The 22391-nt window shown below is 36.2% G+C and overlaps 1 protein-coding gene across 5 annotated transcripts; it reads left to right on the top strand.

The window, feature by feature from the left end:
- Positions 1-940: 940 nt before the first annotated feature.
- On the top strand, positions 941-22026 carry LOC108695289 (protein-L-isoaspartate O-methyltransferase domain-containing protein 1). 5 transcript variants are annotated; one of them, XM_018223699.2, is made up of 7 exons: positions 944-1068; positions 4441-4618; positions 9182-9607; positions 11964-12066; positions 12458-12629; positions 14032-14155; positions 19710-22026. In XM_018223699.2, exons 3-7 carry the CDS (start codon positions 9301-9303, stop codon positions 20075-20077), a joined length of 1074 nt encoding a protein of 357 aa, XP_018079188.1. In that variant the 5' UTR covers positions 944-1068; positions 4441-4618; positions 9182-9300; the 3' UTR covers positions 20078-22026. The 5 variants fall into 5 exon arrangements, with proteins under 5 accessions (XP_018079184.1, XP_018079188.1, XP_018079185.1 ...); XM_018223696.2 differs by lacking the exon at positions 4441-4618 and adding an exon at positions 9019-9080 and having other exon boundaries at positions 960-1068; XM_018223698.2 differs by lacking the exon at positions 4441-4618 and adding an exon at positions 9023-9080 and having other exon boundaries at positions 981-1068.
- Positions 22027-22391: the final 365 nt, after the last annotated feature.

The following is a 22391-nucleotide window of genomic DNA, read 5'->3' as shown; positions in this document are numbered from 1 at the left end:
TTTTACTCCGCACCTCCTAATATATCATCATTGCCAAAAAGGAAAGATTGGAGAAAATGGATTACACAAAAGAACTTCCAGAAGAGTTATGTTGTGTCGCACCATCCATTTGCCAAATTTGTAGTGAAAAGGAAAGGAGAATTGGTGAAATAATTTAGGATAATGAAAAGTTCATTTGACTCTCTCAAAAAGATTCGTTGGGCTCGGTTACAATAAATTCATTGTTATCAAAACTTGTGGGTCCTTTGTGTAATTATTTGTTGTGAATTCATTGAACAATAATAAATATAAAGTGCATTCGATAAAGTGCCTTGTGTCAATATTTGAGATAATTCATTGGAGAGCAGACTTCATGTGTTACGACTGATATTAAAACTTTTAAAAAAAAATTCAGACCAAACCTGCGCTTACACAAATTTGACATTCCCCCTTTGTCCCCCTTTGACAAAGGCTTCAAGGACGAAATGCGGGTCAGGCGCAGAGCTCTTAGAAAACAATTCTTGCTATGCTATTTGCTATTTGCAAGGGGTGGTGGACAAAAAGCAAATAGGTTTTGACAGGCCCAGGGTAGCATCGTTCTGGAAGATGTTAATCCTGGTGCACTACAACTTTATCTGCCTATCCCAATTTAATTTGATATTCGAAGAGTCACGACTGCCATTAAGCACTAGCAATAGGGAATTAGGCCAATTCACATTTAGGTGTCTATGAGAAGACAAGAGTGTTAGGAGTCTCCCTAATGGCATGTCAGTGAAACCGAATTTACTTCTTTGGTGTCTGACAAAAGGAGGAGCTACGGGTAAAACGTAAGTGGATGCCCCTACTTCCTACAGACCAGACATAACACATAACACCACTCCATCACTTCGTCTGTCTGCACTAAACTAACCGCTATATCCGTTGTCCCAGTCCTTATATATATGCTGTGCTGGTTACGTCACAGCCTCATCTCGCGAGACTGTGACGAAACCCGTGAAAGCGCTGGCCTGCAGAAGCCGAGCAGCTGGCCATGTAAACAACGGATCCGAGACTGCGGGCTGTGTTATGAAAAAGCAGGACTGTTGGGCGGTATGATTGTCTGACTGTTCTCATCTCGTGCTTGCAATTGTACATATCATTCGCTGCTGGCTCTTTTTTGTTGTTGTTGTTGTTGAAAGCGTGCTTTTCAGAGAGAGATTTTGTTTTGTTTTTTTGATTGCGCATAGAGACTCTGGCTAAACTGTTTGTTTTCATATGCAAAATCCTGTGTCTGTTTTTTTTTGGAGAAAGCTGTTACTCGAACTAGGAGACGTCACGTGTTATTAGTGCGGATATAAACAGTGGAAGTGGCGGTGACAGGTTTAGAGTTAACCCTGTGAGTGGCAGCCGTTTAGCCGTTTAGCCTCTAACTGAGTGTGCTGAGCTGAAGTTTGTTGCGGCTCCTTTAAGAGCTGATGGAGCTCTGTAGAGGGCAGTGCTTATGCATTCTTCAGTTTCACAAGATTGAGGAGAAGGGATCCTGGAGCTGTTCTTGGCAAGTATAAGGAGAATATACTCTCCTTTCTCTATGTGATACCTCATTCTGTCCCCCCATCCCTACAAACTCTAATGACAACTGTAATATGAATGTCAAATCCCATGGACTCTGGGATCTCATCAGTTCTGTATTTAGCAGCTGTTAAAGGAGAAACAAACCCTTAAAAAAAACCTACATAGACCCCCCCCTGGCAAATGCCCCTCACTCTTTACTTACCCCTCCGTGCAGATTCTGTCCAGCGGAGTTCACAGGCGCCATTTTCAGACGCTTTGGTAATCTTCAGAATGAGACCGGCGTTTCGGCGCATGCGAAACAGAACATTGCTCCAAATGCGCATGCTCCGCTTCACCGGACACATTCCGAAGATTACCGAAGGGAAAAAGACAGAGCCCGTAAACTCCACTGGACAGAATCTGCACGGAGGGGTAAGTAAAGAGTTAGGGGCATTTGCCCGGGGAGGGAGGGGGGTCTGTAGGGTTGCAGGGTAGGGTTTTTTTTCTATTAAAGGACCAATAACCAGTAAACGCATGCTCTCCTCTTCATAAAAGGTGATAGGGTGATCCATCGCGCAGTGCTCGATTTCTCCTTCGCCTTCCTTATAGACAGAATCTGCACGGAGGGGTAAGTAAAGAGGGGCATTTGCCCGGGGGGAAGGAGGGAGGTGGGTCTGTAGGGTTGCAGGGTAGAGTTTTTTTTCTATTAAAGGACCAATAACCAGTAAACGCTTGCGTTCCTCTTCAGAGAAGGTGATCGGGTGATCAATCGTGCGGTGCTCGATTTCTCCTTCGCCTTCCTTATAGGAGATAGCCAGGGAGGAGAAATCGAGCGCCGCACAATGGATCGTCACCTTTTCTGAAGAGGAGCACAAGCAGAGTTCAGGTCAGTTATTTCTAAATAAAGACTTTGCGATTTTAAAGTTTATTATGTGTTGGTGGTTTCTTTTCGTAGTATATTAACAATTGTTTTTAATTTTTTATTTTACTGGTCCTTTAAGGGTTTGTTTCTCCTTTAAGTCCATCGTTGACCCGCAGATGTCATGTAATGATGTTGTTTGACAAAATCATTTTATTTACGGTTGTTATTTTGTGTGTGATGGTCCAGCGGTCCCAACTAGAACCCGTGTACTATGGAAATCCATTGGTTTGTTGATTGGGCATGTTTAAAGGAACATTAACATCAAAATATAAAAGCATGTTAAAGTGATTAAAATATCATGTACTGTTGCCCTTCACTGGTAAAACGTACGTGTTTGCTTTAGACAGACTACCAAATTTTATATAAAATAGGCTGCTGTGTAGCCATGGGGGCAGCTATTTAAGCTTAAAAAAAAGGCACAGGTTACAGCTGATAACTGTAATAGAATACAATGGTGTTCTATAGAGTCTGCCAACCACATCTGGTGGTTCACTGTACATTGGCAAATGAGAAGAAGGAGGCCATACTCTTCAGAAATGTCCATCCAAGGTCTGATTGCTCATATAGTCATGCATTGTCAGCTGTGTATGGCCACTTTTATGGTCACATAATCATGCTTTGTCATCAGTATAGGGTCACCTTTAGGGGCAGATAATATCTTGTAAACTTTAAGTTTTGCGTTGATTTTCATAAACCACTAAGTTTAGCTAGGATTGCAGTTTGGTTGTTTACAATGAAAAAGACACATGGCCGGTTTGAATTCTTCACAATCTGTTCTTTGGTTTTAAAAATGTATAAACCACACTGAGTTTTGTTTGCAAGGGCATTTACTGCCTTCTGATCCTTCTTGCTATCTATATTTTTGGGTCTCTAGAAGCCTATTGTTATATCAAATTATTTTGAAATTTCCTAACTTTTGTGGGCAGATTTATCAAAGGTCGAGGAGAATTTTTGAATGAAAAAAATTAGAATTTCAAGCAATTTTTTGTGTACATTGACTAGTGAAAATTCGAATATAGAAATTTATCATGTACTGTCTCTTTAAGACTTCGACCATCTAAAACCTGCCGAATTGCTGTTTTAGCCTATGTTGGACATTCTAGAACCTATTTGGAGTCAATTGGTGGACCTTTTGAAAAAACTTTGATTCGAATTTGATCGAATGCGATATTAACTTCGATTCGTACGATTCAAATTTGCCCGAATACGGACCTATTCAATTGAAAATGGACCTATTTGGCCAAAAAAAAAACCCCTTCAACTTCATTTTGGTTGGTCTTTTTGAATTCGAATTTCGAAGTTTTTCAAATTCAAAATTCGACCCTTGATAAATATGACCCTTGTTGTCTGTGATTTTTGTTTTTGTGCTTAAGAATATGTAGGAGATTTGTGCTCTATACTTGATTTTTGTATTTTGGAATTTACACTGCTCTGCCTGGTCTATTTAAAATATGCTTATTTGTCATGTGGAGCACTTTAATTCTCTCTTGCACTGTTTTGGGTGTTTGAAGTTTATAAAATGATAGCTATTTGGTTTTCTGCATGGCAGGATATTTACATTATATTTTTCAATCATGAAAAAAGTTTGTTCCTTTAACTCATTTAGAGCCATATAAATCATGTAATTTTGGAAATGATACACTTTATTCAGGAATGTTTGAAAAAAATGTATAGTTTTTTTTTTTTGTAGGTGAAATAACCTTAAAGTGAAAAAGCTCAAACTGTTGAACAATTGCTTGGCGATTTTGTGTAATCATTTGTGTTAGATCAACTGGCAATGGGATAATAGAGACAATCACACAAAGTTGTGTTGTAACATGGGCACAGTTAATGGGTACAATAAAGTACAATAAAGTAGCAGCTGCAGACAGGATTGAAGCTTCTGTGTCCTGTGATGCTCTGCAGAATATTCACAATATGCCAAAATCTTGCCCTCCCCACCCCATTTTTCATTCCAAAGTTGACATGACACAGTTCTGCTCAGCACAATCAGGCTGTTTGTTTTTCAGCTAAGACTTTGCAAACAATTTTGTAAAGGGCAAGGAAAGCCAAAATTGCACAGGCCTGGGAAAGTTTGAATTGCATGTGACAGCACAATCTTACCTTGCATTCCTGTTCATCCTACTGTCCGAACTAGATGTGCGCATGTTCCGGCCCATGTGAAAATCGAATCTGATGGCTAGCCAGGTAAGCAAGGTAGGATTGCAGCATGGCAGTTTTTCCTATCAGGAACAAGAGCCGGTAAAACAAACCTAGCAATCCTATTCATTAGGGGTGCCTAACATTTTTGCACGCCTCCGTGAATATGCCTTGCCTTGTCTTTTAAGCACTGGGCACAATTAGGTAGGATATTTGCATGTCCATTTTAATACAGGTATGGGATCTATTATCCAGAGTGCTGGGGACCTGGAGTTTTCCAGATAACAGATCTTTCTGTAATTTGGATATTCTTACCTTAAAGAGGGTGTTCACTTTCCAAACACCTTTTCAGTTGAGTTTTTTTTTTCCAGATTGTTCTCCAGAAATTCAATTTACATGTTTTTAGTTTTTCCAAAATCTAAGTTTAATGTTCCTGTCTCCTGTCTCAGTAATTCAGCTGCTGTTTCTGAACTGTCCAATTTTGCAACATTTAGTTGATATATTTTTCACAGCATCTCTGGAATATTAGCAACTATTGTATCAATTCTAACAGCTGTCTGTAATGAAACTCAGATTTAGCTCAGCAGGGACAAAAATGAAAAATGTATCAATTTTGAACAGTTTAGACTCTAGTCGGTGACCCCTGCCCCCCCCCCTGTTTTGAAAGGTTTCATTATATCTTAGTTGGGATCAAGTACAAGGTACTGTTTTATTATAACAGGAAAAAAGGGAATCATTGTTAAAAATTTGGATTATTTGGATGAAATGTAATCTATGGGAGACAACCTTTCTGTAATTCGAAGCTTTCTGGATAATGGGTTTCCGGATAACAGATACCATACCTGTACAGGCATGTCACCCTGTATCTGAAATCCTTGGGATAGCAGTTTTATAGTAGCGCTGACTAATTGGTTAATTGGGAAATTTAAAAGTTAAAAAACGCATACCCCCTCTGAATCCTCCTCTTTGGAGGAAGACAAGAGGGAGGTCACAATCCACCCACAAATTCAAAGAATTATGGGTAGGCCATCTTCTATAGACTCCATTTTAATTAAATAACTACCATTTTTACAATTGATTTCCCCGCTCTCTGTTTAAATAAAATAGTACCTTGTGCTTAATTCTAACTAAGTTATAATTATTTAGGAGATTATTTACTAAAGTACGATTTTTTTTCTGGTCTGAGTTTTATGGAAAAAAAGACTAGCATTTTTCGAGATTTATTAAACCCAGAGGCTGCTAAAAGTCAGCATAAAAAATACTCCATCTCAAACCTGTGAATGTCATGTAGAAGTCAATGGCAGATGTCCATTTTATAATTGGAAAATCTCGTGATCTGTGCTGAGTAATGTGCAAGAATCTGAAAAAAAATTGTTGTTTTGGGGGGCAATAATCTGAAAAAATAGCACGATTCGGATTTTTTCACAATTTTACCAAGTCTTCTCCTGCACCAGATTTCTTCAACTTAATTTATTGATAAATATGATAAAAATTTGGATGTCAGTTTGGTCGAAATGGTTTTACTAAAACAATGAGAAATGTTTGGATTTTAGCAAAAAACCTCCTAAATGTTTAAATTATTATTTACCATATTTCGGTATGGTAATCCACATTACAGAAACATCCCATATTCAGAAAGCCACAGGTACTGATCATTATCCAGTGATGCGAAATATGTTGGCGCTATATAAATACATGTTAATAATAATAATTGTAGATAACAGGTCCCATAGGATTTGCAAGTGGTTTGCAGGCTCCTCAGAGCACAAGTAAGTAAGGAAAGTAAGGATGTAACAAATATGGATATAGATCCCATTTAGCCAAAAGCTCAGCACTCTGATGGATTCAGATTTAGGGATAGATTTATCAAGGGTAGAATTTTGAATTTGAAAAACTTCGAAATTCGAATTCAAAAAGACCAACCGAAATTAAATCAGAATTTTTTTGGCCGAATAGGTCCGTTTTCAATCTAATAGGTACATTCTTGGTCAAATTCGAATCATATGAATCGAAGTAATATCGCATACGATCGAATTTGATTAGAAATTTTTCCAAAAAAAAACCTTTGATTTTTCAAAGTCCACCAATTGACTCCAAATAGATTCTAGGAGGTCCCCCATAGGAAAAAACAGCAATTCGGCAGGTTTTTAGATGGTGAACGTTAGAAGTCAAAGAGACAGTACATGATACATTTCGATATTCTAATTTTTATCAAATTCGAATCTAATTTGATTTATTCCCTAGTCAAAGTAAACAAAAATTAGCTAGAAATTTTGTTTTTTTTTAATTCAAATTTTCACTCCAACCTTTGATAAATCTGCCTTTAAATCTGTAGTAGTTAGCCAATCCGAATGGAAACTGTAAAAGTGACCCAAATTAGTGATTTAATCTTTTTTTTTTCCAGCCAATTAATTTGTGGTGATGGGGGGCAAAACAATGGCTTCCACCTCAAACTTGCAAGTTCATGTAAAAGTCAATGGAAGCTTAGCTAGCAAAATCTTAATTGCTTTATTTATTTATTTTAAATTGACTTTTTTCTAATTTTTTTGAGAATTTGTGGAGCTATTAAAATAAGTAGACTGCAAATTCACTGCAGTTGTTTTTTTCACGGATTTATTTATTTGAATTTCAGATATTTTGATAATAGGACTCCCCATATTAAGTATGTTTTAGTCATGAAATTACAGATTAATCTGCGTGGAAACTTTTAAATAAAGTCGAATTTCATTAGAATTTCATTATCCAAAAAAAACACCCTTTAAGATGTAATGATTTCTAATGTCATATTAACTGATTTCGAATATTACCCTTTCCCTGTGGGAGCAGTAGGAGAAGGAACAAGGTAAAGTCGTAGCCAACAGCTGAAGCTAAAATGGGAGTGTATAACAATGCAGACATAGCAGAATGTATTTACAGAATAGGGTGTCATCACTGCACAAGGTTAGAGGACATTGTAACATATTCAGCTCTGCACACATCCCTTTCACTAAATTCTGTTTCCTGTAACCCTCACAATTTTACTGCTCTGTACAGGAGATGAAACCTTACACATAATGGGTCTCCTACCAAATTACTTTTTTTGAGCTTATAAAAAACATTCGCCTTAAAGGGGTAGTTTATCTTTAATTATAACTATAAATAACTGTTAATTGTATGTCTTATTCTTAGCAACTTTACAGTTCGTCTTCATTTTAGTTTTTTTTCCTAGTTGGAAAAGGTCAGAAGAAGAAGGCAAATAATTCAAAAACTATAAATAAATAAATAAGGAAGACCAATTTAAAACTTGCTTAGAATTAGCCATTCTATAACATACCAAAAGTTAACTTAAAGGAGAAATCAACCTCTAGGGAAAAAAGCCTGTACCCCCCACCCCAGGTAGACCTCCCTCCCTCCTCCCCCACAGGCTAAATACCGCCCCATACTCCATACTTACACCTCGGTGCAGATTCTGCCAGCGAAGTTCCACGCTTCCATCTTCCGGCTCCTCTGAGAGATGGCTGAGAGATCGGTATTTCTACGCATGCGCAGTTGGAGCAGTTTGCCGGTTTGCGACAACTGCGCATGCACAGAAATTGCCAATCTCCCAGTCAGCTTACTGAGGAGCCGGAAGATGGACACTTGGAACTTCGCTGGAAGAATCTGCGCCGAGGGGTAAAAATGGAGTATGGGGCATTTTCCTGGGGGAAGATCTACCTGGGGTGGGGGGTACAGGGCTTTTTCCCTACAGGTTGATTTCTCCTTTAAAGGTGAACCAATCCTTTAAGTTAGAAACTTTGTATATATTTCTGGCTGTTTAGTGCAGAAGATCAAAGAGAAAGTAGGGACATTTCAGTAACAAACCCGGGACTGCGGGTTGAGCTGTCAAAATCGGGACTGTCCAGCGAAAAACGGTACAGTTGGGGGGTATGGTATTTGTGTACACAAAGGAAAAAAAATCAATGTGACTAAAACATTAGTTGGAAGGGGCAGAAGAACTAGTCCTAGCATTTGTCTTTTGTTCCCTGTTATATACAAGTTTATAATTATTTGTAAACGTAACTTCTTTTCAAACTTTTTCCAAACTGCTTCTAGCTAAGCTTGGCTCATGCAATTCACAAAACATGGGCACATATACATGCTTGGTTACATCAGCCATTGAATGAACTCTGTTATTTACTTCAACATTTTTACCTGTTAGAGCTGCATTATCAGACCATTACAAATTAGTGACTTTAGGTAAAATATGGAAAAGGGCAATATTTACCGACGAGTGAAAAATCAAGTCTGAAGTTGTTTCAGGACACCAAACCAGCAGTGCAGAATTGCACAGAAACATACTGCTTCCAGTTACAGTTACAAATAATGTTTAAACCATCTTAAATAAATGTATATTGGAAAGTTGCTCAAAATAAGATTTTATTTTTGCTCTTATTTAATTTACCTTTTTATAAACTGCTTGCTTCCCCCAGGCAGAACGCAGATGAAGTGCTTGTTTAAAGCATAGAACAGTTTGTTTGTGTATGGCTTTACAGTTAAGTTCCATTTCCAAGCTTTTTATACAATATTACAGTGGAATGCTTTTGTGTCTTTCTGTCTGTAATTTAAAACCTCTGTATTTTGTTTCTTCCACAGGATGCTAGTAGTGCAGGTGTACTAATGACCTGCTAGCTCTTCCAGCTGATCATATATTGATGCTTCTTTCTGTCCTTTGCTGATGTATTTCAAAACTATTTAAAGGAGAAAAGTAAATCATGGGTGGAGCAGTGAGTGCCGGGGAAGACAACGATGATCTGATTGACAATCTTAAAGAAGCCCAATACATACGGACTGAAAGAGTGGAACAAGCCTTTAGAGCAATTGATCGTGGAGAATATTATTTGGAGGGATACAGGGACAATGCTTATAAAGATTTGGCGTGGAAGCATGGAAACATACACTTATCAGCACCTTGCATCTATTCAGAAGTTATGGAAGCACTTAAGCTTCTACCAGGATTGTCTTTTCTCAATCTGGGAAGTGGAACTGGATATTTAAGTACAATGGTGGGCTTAATATTAGGTAATTGCATTTATGTTTCAATAATAAGTTTTGTTAACAAAACGGTAGTAGCTGTATTCTTCTAAGACTTTTTTAGGCTTACTGTACAAACCTAGAGACACAGTAGGGAGCTATAGTAGGATTAAAGGGAACCAGTGTGAAGGTACAAGTAGAAGTTTACTGCTATATACGGTGGGCCCGGGTGTACACACCCCAGACCTTCAAGAGAAGGAGTAAACACCAGGAAGCATGAAAGTGGGCTGGCACAAACCGAACCACACAAGTTTGAAAAGCAGGAGAAGTAGTAAAATAACACATTTTATTTTCCAAAATTAAAAACAAAGGCCTGACACATTTCATGTCTCCAAGGACACTTAGTCATAAGCTGAACACTAGGTACAACAAACAACAAACCCTGTTTGTTTTACCTAGTACTCAGCCTATGAAAAAGTGTCCTTGGAGAAACGAAACACGTCAAGCATTTGTTTTTAATTTTGGAAAATAAAATGTGATATTTTACTACTTCTCCAACTCCTGCTTTTCAACCTTGTCTGGTTCAGTTTGTGCCAGCCTGTTTGATGTTTCCTAGGGAGCTAGTAAAGAGTAGAAGGAAGTGCATAGTATATTATGGTATCAAGACAAGATTATACATTGGTTAATGATGTGCAGGTTGACAAATTGACTCACACCCATCCAGACCAGGCAGTAGTAGTAGTGTAGTATAGTTTAGTAGTTATAGACCCATTGAAAAAGGAAGAGTTTGGCCAGGACCTGCCCACGATGGATGTCTGCATGAACCTGCCCAGACCCTTGGCTGGGGCCGACCTGCACCTTACCAACGTTGGTGTTATATCAGTAGTAGCCAAGCTACACAGAAGCATAAAAAAGATCATATGGTGTAATATTCTAGAAAAAACGTATACACTATTTAAAACGTGTTGGTGTAGTCTGAAATTACAAACTGTGTTTCACCTTTACTCCCATCATGCAGTGAGTCAACCTACTCACCAGACTGAATAAGATATCAATGCAGTTCCTTAATGACTTTCCAAGCTTATCATACTTTTGTGAGGAGTCACTTATATCGGTGACTGCTGATATCCCAGTCAGAGCATTTGTTTTTTAGAAAGGAGTCAGCGACGCCCATTTGAAAGCTGCAAAGAGTCAGTAGAAAAAGGGAAATAGCTATAAAACGATAAAAAAAAAAAATAATGAAAACCAATTCAAAAGTTGCTTAGAATTGACCATTATATAACATAATAAAAGTTACCTTAAAGGTGAACCACCCCTTTAAAAAGCTGCAGTTGAACTGGTTGTAATAGAGAAACAAAGTCAGTCTGAATGCACGTAGAAAGGTATGTTATTCTTGGGGCTGTTTAGGGCAATTTTATTTTTTTTAAACAAAGGCCACTTATCCTTTAAAATTATTAACTCCTTACACATATACACAAGGAACGTTGTAATAGTCTGCAGGGCGATGGTTTTCAATTACCTCACAATTGCCACATAAATGTACGTGGTCACTGTCCAATGGAATTTAGCCTTGAGCCAGTTGCAGTGAATTCAGATTTATTGATTTTATAAAACAAAAAGTGGCATAAAAGTTGTGACTGATAAAAGTCTTATGAAGGCATGGACCTAGATTGCATTTTTGGTTGTACTGTACATGACTTATTGATATTTAAATTTACTCTGTTCACTTCTAGAATTTCTGTAGCTATTTTTCGTATGATCAGTGATGGTTGAATTTCTCCCGTTTTTTTCACGAAAAAATAGTGAAAATCTAAATTGATGCTCGCATCCAATTTTGGATTCTTGTCTGAAAAGTTGCTCGCATCAATTTTGACGCTGGTGTTAAAGTCAATTGGCGTCCGAATAGTGTTGACGCTTGGCGATTTTGACGCTGGCAAATTGTCGCCGGTGACTTTTTTGCAGGAGATTCACAAATGTATTCGCCGGCGGCGAAATGCGCAGATTCGCCGCAAATTTATTCGCCCATGACTAGGTATTATAATGTGCTTCTCTGAAAACATTTTGGAAATCCACTTTTCTTCTATGGCCCAATAATATAAGTGTAAAGTGTAGGGCCCTTTATACCATACCACCCAGTACTAAATAAATGTTTACAAGGCCCCCATAATGGCTGGTTTTTGCCTGCTTGAACCCCTTGCTTCCAGGCTTGATTAAAAAAGAAAAACATGACATCACCCTATTGTATTGCTCACTGGCATTGAAAAAAAGAATACTGCAAAGATAATAAACTAAGCAAACTAAGCTAAAACATGTTTTTTAAATGTTGCTTTTTCACTGTAGCATTTTTTTGAATGTCTAAATAGATTTTTGATGCAGTATTTTTTTCTTAATCTTTGTTTCTTAGGCCCATTCGGTATAAACCATGGAATTGAGCTTCATTCAGACGTCGTGGAATATGCGAAGGAAAAATTGGAGTATTTCATTAAACAGAGTGATAGTTTTGACAAGTACGTTTTCAGTATCATCTCCAGTTGATGTTAACTTTGCCTTTATTTAAATAAAAGATCTTCGGCTTGTAATTTTTTTCTTTTTTTAGATAGTAAATTTAATATGGTTCCTTAGAACGATGGAAGCTCTTTAGGAGGTACTTGAAAGGGGTTGTTCACCTTCCAAATACATTTTTCCAGTTTGGTTGTTCACCATAAACAAAGACTTTTTTCAGTTGCTTTCCATCTTTTATTTTTCACCAGTTTCCCAATATTTAAGGGGGTTATTTATCAAAGGTTGAATATTAGAGTAATGTGAATTTTATTTTTTTGATTTTATTCACAATTCGAATAATAAATGTCACAGGTATAGCAAATGAAAACTATTTTTGGTTGTCTGTTTCTCTTTCAGATTTGAATTCTGCGAGCCCTCTTTTGTGGTTGGTAATTGTCTCGAGATTGCTTCAGACAGTCCTCAGTATGATAGAATTTACTGTGGAGCTGGTGTCCAGAAAGATCATGAAAATTACATGAAAATCTTGTTGAAATTGGGAGGGATATTAGTTATGCCTATTGAAGATCAGGTGACTTTTTAATTTACATTTATTGTTCATACGGTGTTCAAGACCATTAGACTTTCCAGTATAATTTCTTCTGAAGTAGTTTACTTCTTTATTGTCCTGTTATTTATGACATCTGATAAAAATTTGCAGTTGGTCTTCATTTTTCCCTTTTCTCTGTAATAATAAAACAGTACGGCATGGGACCTGTTCTCCAGAATGCTCAGGTTTGCCGTATAATCTATCTTTCCATAATTTGGATCTATATATACGTTTAGGCTACTAGAAAATTACGTAAACAATAACAAAAACCCAATAGGCTGGTTCAGCTTCCAGTAATTATTAATTATATCTTAGTTCTGATCAAGTACAGGTATAGGATCTATTATTCAGAATGCTCATACCTGGGGTTTTCTGGATAACGGATCTTTCCGTAATTTGGATCTTAATACTTTAAATCTACATGAAATAAACACAATAGGTTGGTTTTACATCCAATAAGGATTAATTATATCTTAGTTTGTATCAAGTACAAGGTACTGTTTTATTATTATAGAGAAAAAGTAAATAATTTTTAAAAATTTGGATTATTTAGATAAAATGGAGTCTGTTGGAGCCAGCCATTCCGTAATTCAAACCTTTCTGGATTATGGGTTTCCTGATAACAGATCCTATACCTGTACAAAGTTATGTTTTATTATTACAGAGAAAAGGGAAAACCATGTTTGAAAATTTGGATTATTTGATTATAATGGAGTCTATGGGAGGCGGCCTTTTCCGAATTCAGAGCTTTCTAGATAAGGGGTTTTTCTGATAATGGATCCCATACCTGTACCTTGTACTTGATGGTACCTAACATGCATAATTCCATATTGCTGGTAAAAAAAATCCTATTGGGTTTATTTGATGTTTGAATGTTTAGCAACCTTACTGTATGGGGATACAAATTTCAGAAAGATCCCTTATCCAGAAAACCTCAGATCCCAAGCATTTTGGATAATAGATTGATATACCGTATATATACTTGAGTATAAGCCGAGTTTTTCAGCCGCCAAAATATGATGAAAAACTCTACCTTGGCTTATACTCAGGTCAAGCGCAAGAATAGTCTCCAAGAATATTCGCCGGCGTCCAAGAATGGTCGCCGGCATCCAAAAACGAGACGCCGGCACCTACAAAGGGAGCAGAAACCCTCAATTTTTTGATTAAAACTTACCAGAAGCTGCTGCATATCTCACCCTAGGCTTATACTTGAGTCAATAAGCTTTCCGAGTTTTTGGAGGTAAAATTAGGTACCTCGGCTTATACTCGGGACGGCTTATACTCTAGTATATACGGTATGTGATATATGATGTAAATTACATGTGTCACAGTTAAGCAATACTTAAATGTTAACATGCCATTAATATATTTCTTTTTAAATTAGCTTACACAAATTCAGCGAACTGGACAGAACACATGGGAGAGTAAAAACATCTTGGCTGTATCTTTTGCTCCTTTGATGCAACCAAATAAAAATGATAACCAAAAGTCTGATACTGTGAGCTTACGTAAGTATGTTTAAGCAGTTTGTAGCAATGTCATTGTTTATAGATGTATGTTTCCTTGAAAATTGTTTATTAATTATTTTGAAGTTATTTTTTGTTTTTAAAGTAAATCCTCAGTTGCTTTATATGAGTTACTTGTAGCACTGACAGATTCTTTTTTAGAGATAGAACTGAACCATGTGAAATAAAATGTGTGTTTACAAGGAAGCATTTGGGTTATATAGTAAACAATTAAGCAACAGATATTTCATTAGTTAATGTGGGGAGTAACATAGTAAGTTAGGTTGAAAAAATATGTCCATCAAATTCAACATTTTAAGTCTATATAAAACCTGCCAAACTGCTAGTTGATCCAGAGCAAGACAAAAAACCCTTCTGAAGCCCTTGCTTCTGAGTGGGAAAAAAATCCTTCCTGACTCCAAAATGGCAATCGACTAGTCCCTCGATCAACTATGAGCGATCTCCCATAACCCTGTATTCCCTCACTTGCTAAAAAGCCATCCAACCCCTTCTTAAAGGAAAACTATACCCCCAAACAATGTAGGTCTCTATAAAAAGATATTGCATAAAACAGCTCATATGTAAAATCTTGCTTCATGTAAATAAACCATTTTCATAATAATATACTTTTCTAGTAGTATGTGCCATTGGGTAATCATAAATAGAAAATTGCCATTTTAAAAAATAAGGGCCGCCACCTGGGATCGTACAATTCACTGTGCACACAAACATGCCAAACAAACTATACATGTTAGGTCACAGGAGCCAATTAACACAGTTCTGTCTTTTGCTTCCACATGTCTTCCTGTTACAGTTAGAGTTGTAGTATTTCTGGTCAGGTGATCTCTGAGGCAGCACACAGACAATCACAAAATGGTGGCTCAAGGCAAGAGATGTAAAAGCACAATGTGGATCAACAATAATGTTTAGCCGCACACCACTTACTTGCTTGCTGGGTGCATCCGTATCCCTGGCAGCCTCCAAGCCAAACACTATACAGATATGTGAAGTGGGAAGGAGCACACCAAAATGTCCAGGCAATGCCTTAATTCATATGCAGATTTATTGAGTGCACAAGCTTTCGGGGTCAAAACCCCTTCCTCAGGTGCAATACAGAAACAATGAACACAGTGCAATTTAAACATTCCACCCCCCAGTGCACACAGGAAATCAAACCCTGCATGTGACTTGTTAACCCTTCCAGACCTTACAATAACGCATGTATCCCAAGTGATTGTAGTCAATCTGTGTGTATATTACACGAATCAAATATCATAGTCCTCTTTATCTGAAAAATGTGACAATAAATATCTTGTTAAAAACAATGTAACAAAATAATATATACAATGTAACAAAATAGTATATACAATATATAAAATCTATAGAAAACATCTCAATCCAAAACATTCATTAAGCCCCCTAGGGGAAAGCGAATCTATTTTATTAATCCAAAAAGTCTCCCTCCTGAGTAACTGCTGATTAATATTACCCCCTCTGGGCATCTTGATCTGCTCCAATATGGTCCACCTCACCTGAGCAGCAGTGTGTTTTGCATGATAAAAATGTTTAGCCACTGATTGTTCAGTTATGAATTTGGCTGCATCTTCATTTTTTAATTTTTCTTTTTCTGGATTGTAATTCCTTATATTGCTTTTATGTTCGTTTAAACGAATTTTTATACACCTTGATGTTTGCCCAACATAGGGCAAACCACACGGGCATTTAATCAGGTATATTACATATTACATAATCCACCTTGAAACCACCAGGCAGGCCGATCGTGTCTGGATGCGGCTCTATATTACAACCCTTGGCAATATATTTGGATGTGATGTGTCAGCCCTTGTTTGAATTATTACACACATGCTTGTTGGACACAACTGATTTTTTGAACAAATTACTAAAGATACAATTACCTGATAGAAAGGTCTTGTTATGTTCCCTTGATGTGTGTGACCTTTATTCTACCATCCCCCATACGGAAGGTGTAGAATGTATACGAAAATTTTTGTCATTGCTACCTTTGAAAACTTATGAAATTAATTTCGCATGTAATGTTTTGGATTTGGTCCTCACACGAAATTATTTCGTTTTTTTGGAACAATTTTTTGTCCAACAAATGGGCTGCGCAATGGGGGCGAACATGGCGCCAATATATGCGAATACGTTCATGTATGAATTTGAAAATAAATATATACTAAATAATCCTAAGTGGAAAGAACGTATTCTGCATTATTGGCGCTATGTGGATGACATATTCCTAGTGTGGGATGGCAATATAGAACAATTTGAAATAATGACACAAGAACTAAATAAGGCCCATCAGACAATCAAATTTACATCCGAATATTCGGAGCAAACACTGGCCTTCTTGGATGTCAATATTTCAATTGTGGACAATAGCCTAACCACTACAATGCATTACAAACCAACTGATTGTAACACAACTCTATTGCCTAGCAGTTGCCATCCCCCAGGAGTATTCAAGAGTCTACCCCATGGCCAACTAAAGAGGGTTAGGAGAATTACCTCTAATGACAAATTATATGACCTGGAATCCGAGGGAATGGTTAAAAAATTTGCAGAACGGGGTTATAATAAAGAAAATTTACAAATGGTCAATCAGGAAATTAAAAAAATCAAACGTGAAGATTTGCTCGCCAGAAAAGGGAAACAAACAATGAAAAAACCTAGAAAAAATAGAATAACATTTGTCACAACTTTTGGCATTCTAACTCCATTTGTAAAAAGAAGCATATTAAAAAACTGGAAAATCCTAAGAAATGATAAGGAAGTAGGGAAAATCTTTAGGGACACCCCACAATTTTCTTATAGACGAGGAAAAACAATTGGCCAGACAGTCTCCAAAAAGATTTTGGAAAAACCAAAAACGACAGGGCTGCTAGCACCTCTGAGAATGGGCACCTTTGAGTGTATTAAATGCGCACACTGCACAGGCATTATTAAGGGTGACAGTATTGCGCATCCCACCAAAGGAACTCCAATTAAGATAAGAGGCCACTTCACCTGTAACAGCTCCAATGTAATATACCTGATTAAATGCCCGTGTGGTTTGCCCTATGTTGGGCAAACATCAAGGTGTATAAAAATTCGTTTAAACGAACATAAAAGCAATATAAGGAATTACAATCCAGAAAAAGAAAAATTAAAAAATGAAGATGCAGCCAAATTCATAACTGAACAATCAGTGGCTAAACATTTTTATCATGCAAAACACACTGCTGCTCAGGTGAGGTGGACCATATTGGAGCAGATCAAGATGCCCAGAGGGGGTAATATTAATCAGCAGTTACTCAGGAGGGAGACTTTTTGGATTAATAAAATAGATTCGCTTTCCCCTAGGGGGCTTAATGAATGTTTTGGATTGAGATGTTTTCTATAGATTTTATATATTGTATATACTATTTTGTTACATTGTATATACTATTTTGTTACATTGTTTTTAACAAGATATTTATTGTCACATTTTTCAGATAAAGAGGACTATGATATTTGATTCGTGTAATATACACACAGATTGACTACAATCACTTGGGATACATGCGTTATTGTAAGGTCTGGAAGGGTTAACAAGTCACATGCAGGGTTTGATTTCCTGTGTGCACTGGGGGGTGGAATGTTTAAATTGCACTGTGTTCATTGTTTCTGTATTGCACCTGAGGAAGGGGTTTTGACCCCGAAAGCTTGTGCACTCAATAAATCTGCATATGAATTAAGGCATTGCCTGGACATTTTGGTGTGCTCCTTCCCACTTCACATATCTGAAGAGATGTAAAAGGGCAATATTTACTTAAATATATATTCCAGTTTGGTAAGATTCTTTAATATGCCACTTAATATGATATGAACTATCAGTTGCTTAAGTGTTCATTTTGGGGATATAGTTTTCCTTTAAAGCTATCTAATGTATCAGCCTGTACAACTGATTCATGGAGAGAATTCCACATCTTCACAGCACTCATTGTAAAAAAAAAAAAAACCCTTCCAAATATTTAGAGGGAACCTCCTGTCCTTGTGTCAGCTGGAAAGACCTACTGGTAAATAAAGCATTAGAGAGATTATTATATGATCCCCTAATATATTTATACATAGTCATCATATCACCCCTTAAGCGCCTCTTCTCCAGTGTGAACATCCCCATCTTTCCTCATAGCTAAGATTTTCAATACCTTTTACCAGCTTAGTTGCCCTTCTCTGTACCCTCTCTAATACAATAAAGTCCTGTTTGAGCTTGGGAGACCAAAACTGTAGGGCATATTCTAATAAGCGATAATTGCAATTTGCAGTTATGTTTGTATAAAATGTGTATGTATATTTGGGATTGCATCCATTGCCTTTTCCAATTTATAAAAATAAATTATGTATAGAGTTGTTCCATACCAAACTGTATTGTAGTTGTATATAGAGTTGTTATATTAGGTATAGGGTATTAAACAACATAAAATGCAGTGACCACACATAGGGGCTTTTATGCACAAGCAATCTTAAATGAAACCCCATGTAAGTTTCCTAACTTACCCTGGGCTTTGTGCGGAAAAAGATTGTCAACAATCGTAAGTTTCCCCGACCAGGCTTTTTTAACTAAGATAGCTTTTGGTAACTTCTGAAGTTTTTCTTAATTTTAAAAGCCCATTTATGGAGACATATGAATATTTCCAAGCTTTTTCAGCATGAAACCCAGCTCGAGTTAGGAAACTCGTGTGGGGTTTCATTTAAGATTGCTGAGCATCTTTATGGGCCTCACAGTGATTTATACAAGTTCATGAGTTGGCTCAGTGGAATTTGGTCTTCTACAAACGAAAGCAATTACCATTGTAACACATTTTCCAGTGTGTGACCTACATAAAAGTTGAGAAAAGTAATTTCTGTCTTATCAATGATCATTTTGAACAATGTTTCCTGCTAATGAAGGTTTTGGGGATCTGGTTTGGTGTGTGACTGCAATTAATAAGGAGGTTATTTACTAAACGCTAACAGATTTTTTTGCAATTTTAAAAGGGAAAACCCAGTTTTTTTCTTTGAAAAAAAAAAACTTGTTTTTTTTTGTGATTTAAACCCCAATGCTGTTAAAAGTCTGAATAAAAACATACTCCATCTCAAGCCTACCGAGGTCAAGTATTCGTAGTACAATTGGACGATATCCTGATCTGCTCTGGGTTTCATACAATAATCTGAAAATTTTGTGGGTTTCAAAATTGTCAAATCCAAAAAAATCGTACAATTCGATTTTTTCACAATTTTATTGAGTCTATTCCTGCACCAGATTTTTTCGAATAAATTTATTGATAAATACGGTAGAAAAGTGCACAGGAGTTTGGTCAAAATGGTTTTAAGAAAATATTGAGACATTTTTGGATTCTAGCAAATAACCCCCTAAATGTTACATGAGCCACTTGATGTTGACTTATATTATGTATCCTAGACAGTGGATGAAAATAATGGAATACGTTCTGTAGTTCAAATTCTTTACAACATAACCTACAACTCAAAAGGTGTGAGGTCCTGATGACCTGCTTATTTTCTTTTTCTTCCTAAGCTCCCAATTCTGTTAGGAACCTTCAGGATTTAGCTCGCATCTATATACGTCGTACACTTAGAAACCGTATAAATGAAGAGATGCAAGACAAAGGTATTCCTCCTAAGGCACCTCCAAAGCGTAAAAGAAGACGATGTCGAAGACGCCGTATAAATACTTATGTGTTTGTTGGAAATCAACTTATTCCCCAACCATTAGACAGTGATGATGATGAAAAAATTGAAGAGGATGGCAAAGAGGATGAAAAGGACCATAATGAAGCTATGAAAGCTGAGGAACCTCCTCCAAATCAGCTGCGTGAAAAAATTTTGAGCTTGCCACTCCCTGAATCTTTAAAGGCATACTTGACCTATTACAGAGAAAAATGATGTACTTGGATCTAAAACTTTTTTTGCCTGCTGATATTTCATTTACTTCTTGAAAATGTAGCATTTTTTTTAAGAATTCATTTGATAGATATAATTGATTGATCAACACCTAAAACTGTCTTAAGTTCTTTACTTGTTTCATTTTTTAATATCTGTATTTTCGCTACAGTTTCGCTACAATTACACACATTTTTGCATAGGAAGTTAATGCAAAGTTAGATGCGCCATGAAGTTGAATTTGAGCAATTTCTTAGTCTACAAACCTGTGCTGATCTTCCAGCACATGGGGCAGGTCAGTTCAATACATAAACATTTTAGCACTTTAAAGATGCAAGTATGATCCATAAAAATATATCTGAGATATTGCAAATCCAGCTCACAGTGAGGCATTCCATTGGACAAAAAAAAAATCATATTTTGTGTATAACTGTTTAAAAGAATGAGAAGTGCAATAGAATTGAAAAAGGAATTCTGCTTTCACTTTCCTTTTTTGGGGCAGAAAATGTTGATAAGAATATTTATTGAAAAGCTTAAAAAACATTTTGCGCCTTTGTTTAATCTACAAATATAAATAGATAAATAAATATTTTAATTAGCATTGATCAAGCATCTATCGAGAATCTGTTTCATAGTGAAACAATTTATCGGATAAATGTAAATACAATTAATATAGAAAGTCAACTTTAGTTATGACCCGTTGCTAATAAAAGTTGATCTGGTTACTCTTTTAGTACAGTGATCCCCAACCAGTGGCTCATGGGTAACATGTTACTCACCAACCCTTAGCTGTTGCTCTTAGTGGCCTCAAAGCAGGTGAATTTTTTTGAATTCCTGGTTTGGAGGCAAGTTGTTCCATTTGTTGTTATTCAAATCATTGTTTGGTCTATAATATTTCAAATATTTATGTAAAAGAATATATAAGTGGGAAAAAAACAATTATGCCAGTTATTTCCCCACAGTTATAGTATAGTTGATCTCATTTGGCTAATTCCACCCATATTTTTTTTTCTAGGGAGATTACAATACACACATGAATAAATTACATAGTTTTTTTTTCTGTATGTCTTAAATTAGGAACTTGTTGCTCATAGAAATGTACCTCCTTCCTATAGCCCAGCTGTCTTTTTTTGTTCTTTAAATTGCTGAGTATTTTATTAGCAAGAAACCTTATTTCTTGGGTACAAATATAAAACATTCCTTTTAAAGAATCACCAGCTTTATAGATGCAAAACAGATGTCACCATTTTTTGATTATAAGCAATAGGAAAAAATCAAGTATTTTGACACTATAAAAAATAAGCTTTATTACAAAAAAACAGAATGATATTCACCAGTTCATGAAACCACTTAAAGAAAATTATTTATCTTGTAAATATTTTGGTGTCCTTCGAACGTGGCATTTTTTGAATTAAGAAAAGCTACATATATAAGTATAATTTTTTGTGAACAAAGGTATGGGTGAAGGCTTTGTAAAGAAAACTTTAGGATACTTAAGAGAGATTTTGGATAAGGCCTATTTAATAGTGTGCGATGTTCTCTGCTGCAGTAGGGCTCCTGGTTCCATGTTATTTTTGAATAGTTTGCTTAAAAGCATTCAGTAACTTTGTTTGTTATTAAAAATTAGTTCCTTTAATTAAACAACTTCAATAAGAATAATACAAACCTTAAAGAAGCCTTGTGTCTAAATTTGTGAAATCTTGGACCTGTTGGCAAGTTGAGGTAGTCTAGAAAATGTTACATGGATATATTGTAAAATGCTTTTGTAGAATGGCTGCATTGCTACTTCATTAAATTGTACTTTTTGGAAAAAATAGATGTTTTCATGCTTATACATGTTTGATTTATATCTGTTTTGTAAAAAAAAAAAATGCTTGTCCTGTTCTTTTCACCACTTTGACATCCAAATCCACTTGAATCAGAAATTAAAATAAAAAAAGTGGTTATTTGAACATTTTGCATGGAGTGGTGTATTTTTCAAAAGAAATTTGTTTTATCACCTATTTATTATCTTTTTATATAAATAGGGAATGTTTTTCTCAGTTTATTTTTATTTTTTTATACAATAAAAGAGAAGGGAGGAGACAGGGAGGATGGTTTACAAATTTTTATTGTCAAGTAAATAAACACTTGTGGTAGAAACTTTTTCCCTGCGATCTTTTTTACAAATGTATTTATGAAAAAAAGCAATTGAATACACAAGATTATGTTCTTCTTCAAAGAAAACTTGTTTACAGGTATAGGACCTGTTATCCCGAATGCTCACGACCTGGGGTTTCCCAATGATATCAACGTGCTAGCTCTGCATCCCAAGTGA

The sequence above is a fragment of the Xenopus laevis genome, chromosome 6S (assembly GCF_017654675.1).
Source record: "Xenopus laevis strain J_2021 chromosome 6S, Xenopus_laevis_v10.1, whole genome shotgun sequence".
In the NCBI taxonomy this organism is placed as follows: domain Eukaryota; kingdom Metazoa; phylum Chordata; class Amphibia; order Anura; family Pipidae; genus Xenopus; species Xenopus laevis.
This window is presented reverse-complemented; position numbering and strand designations above follow the sequence as displayed.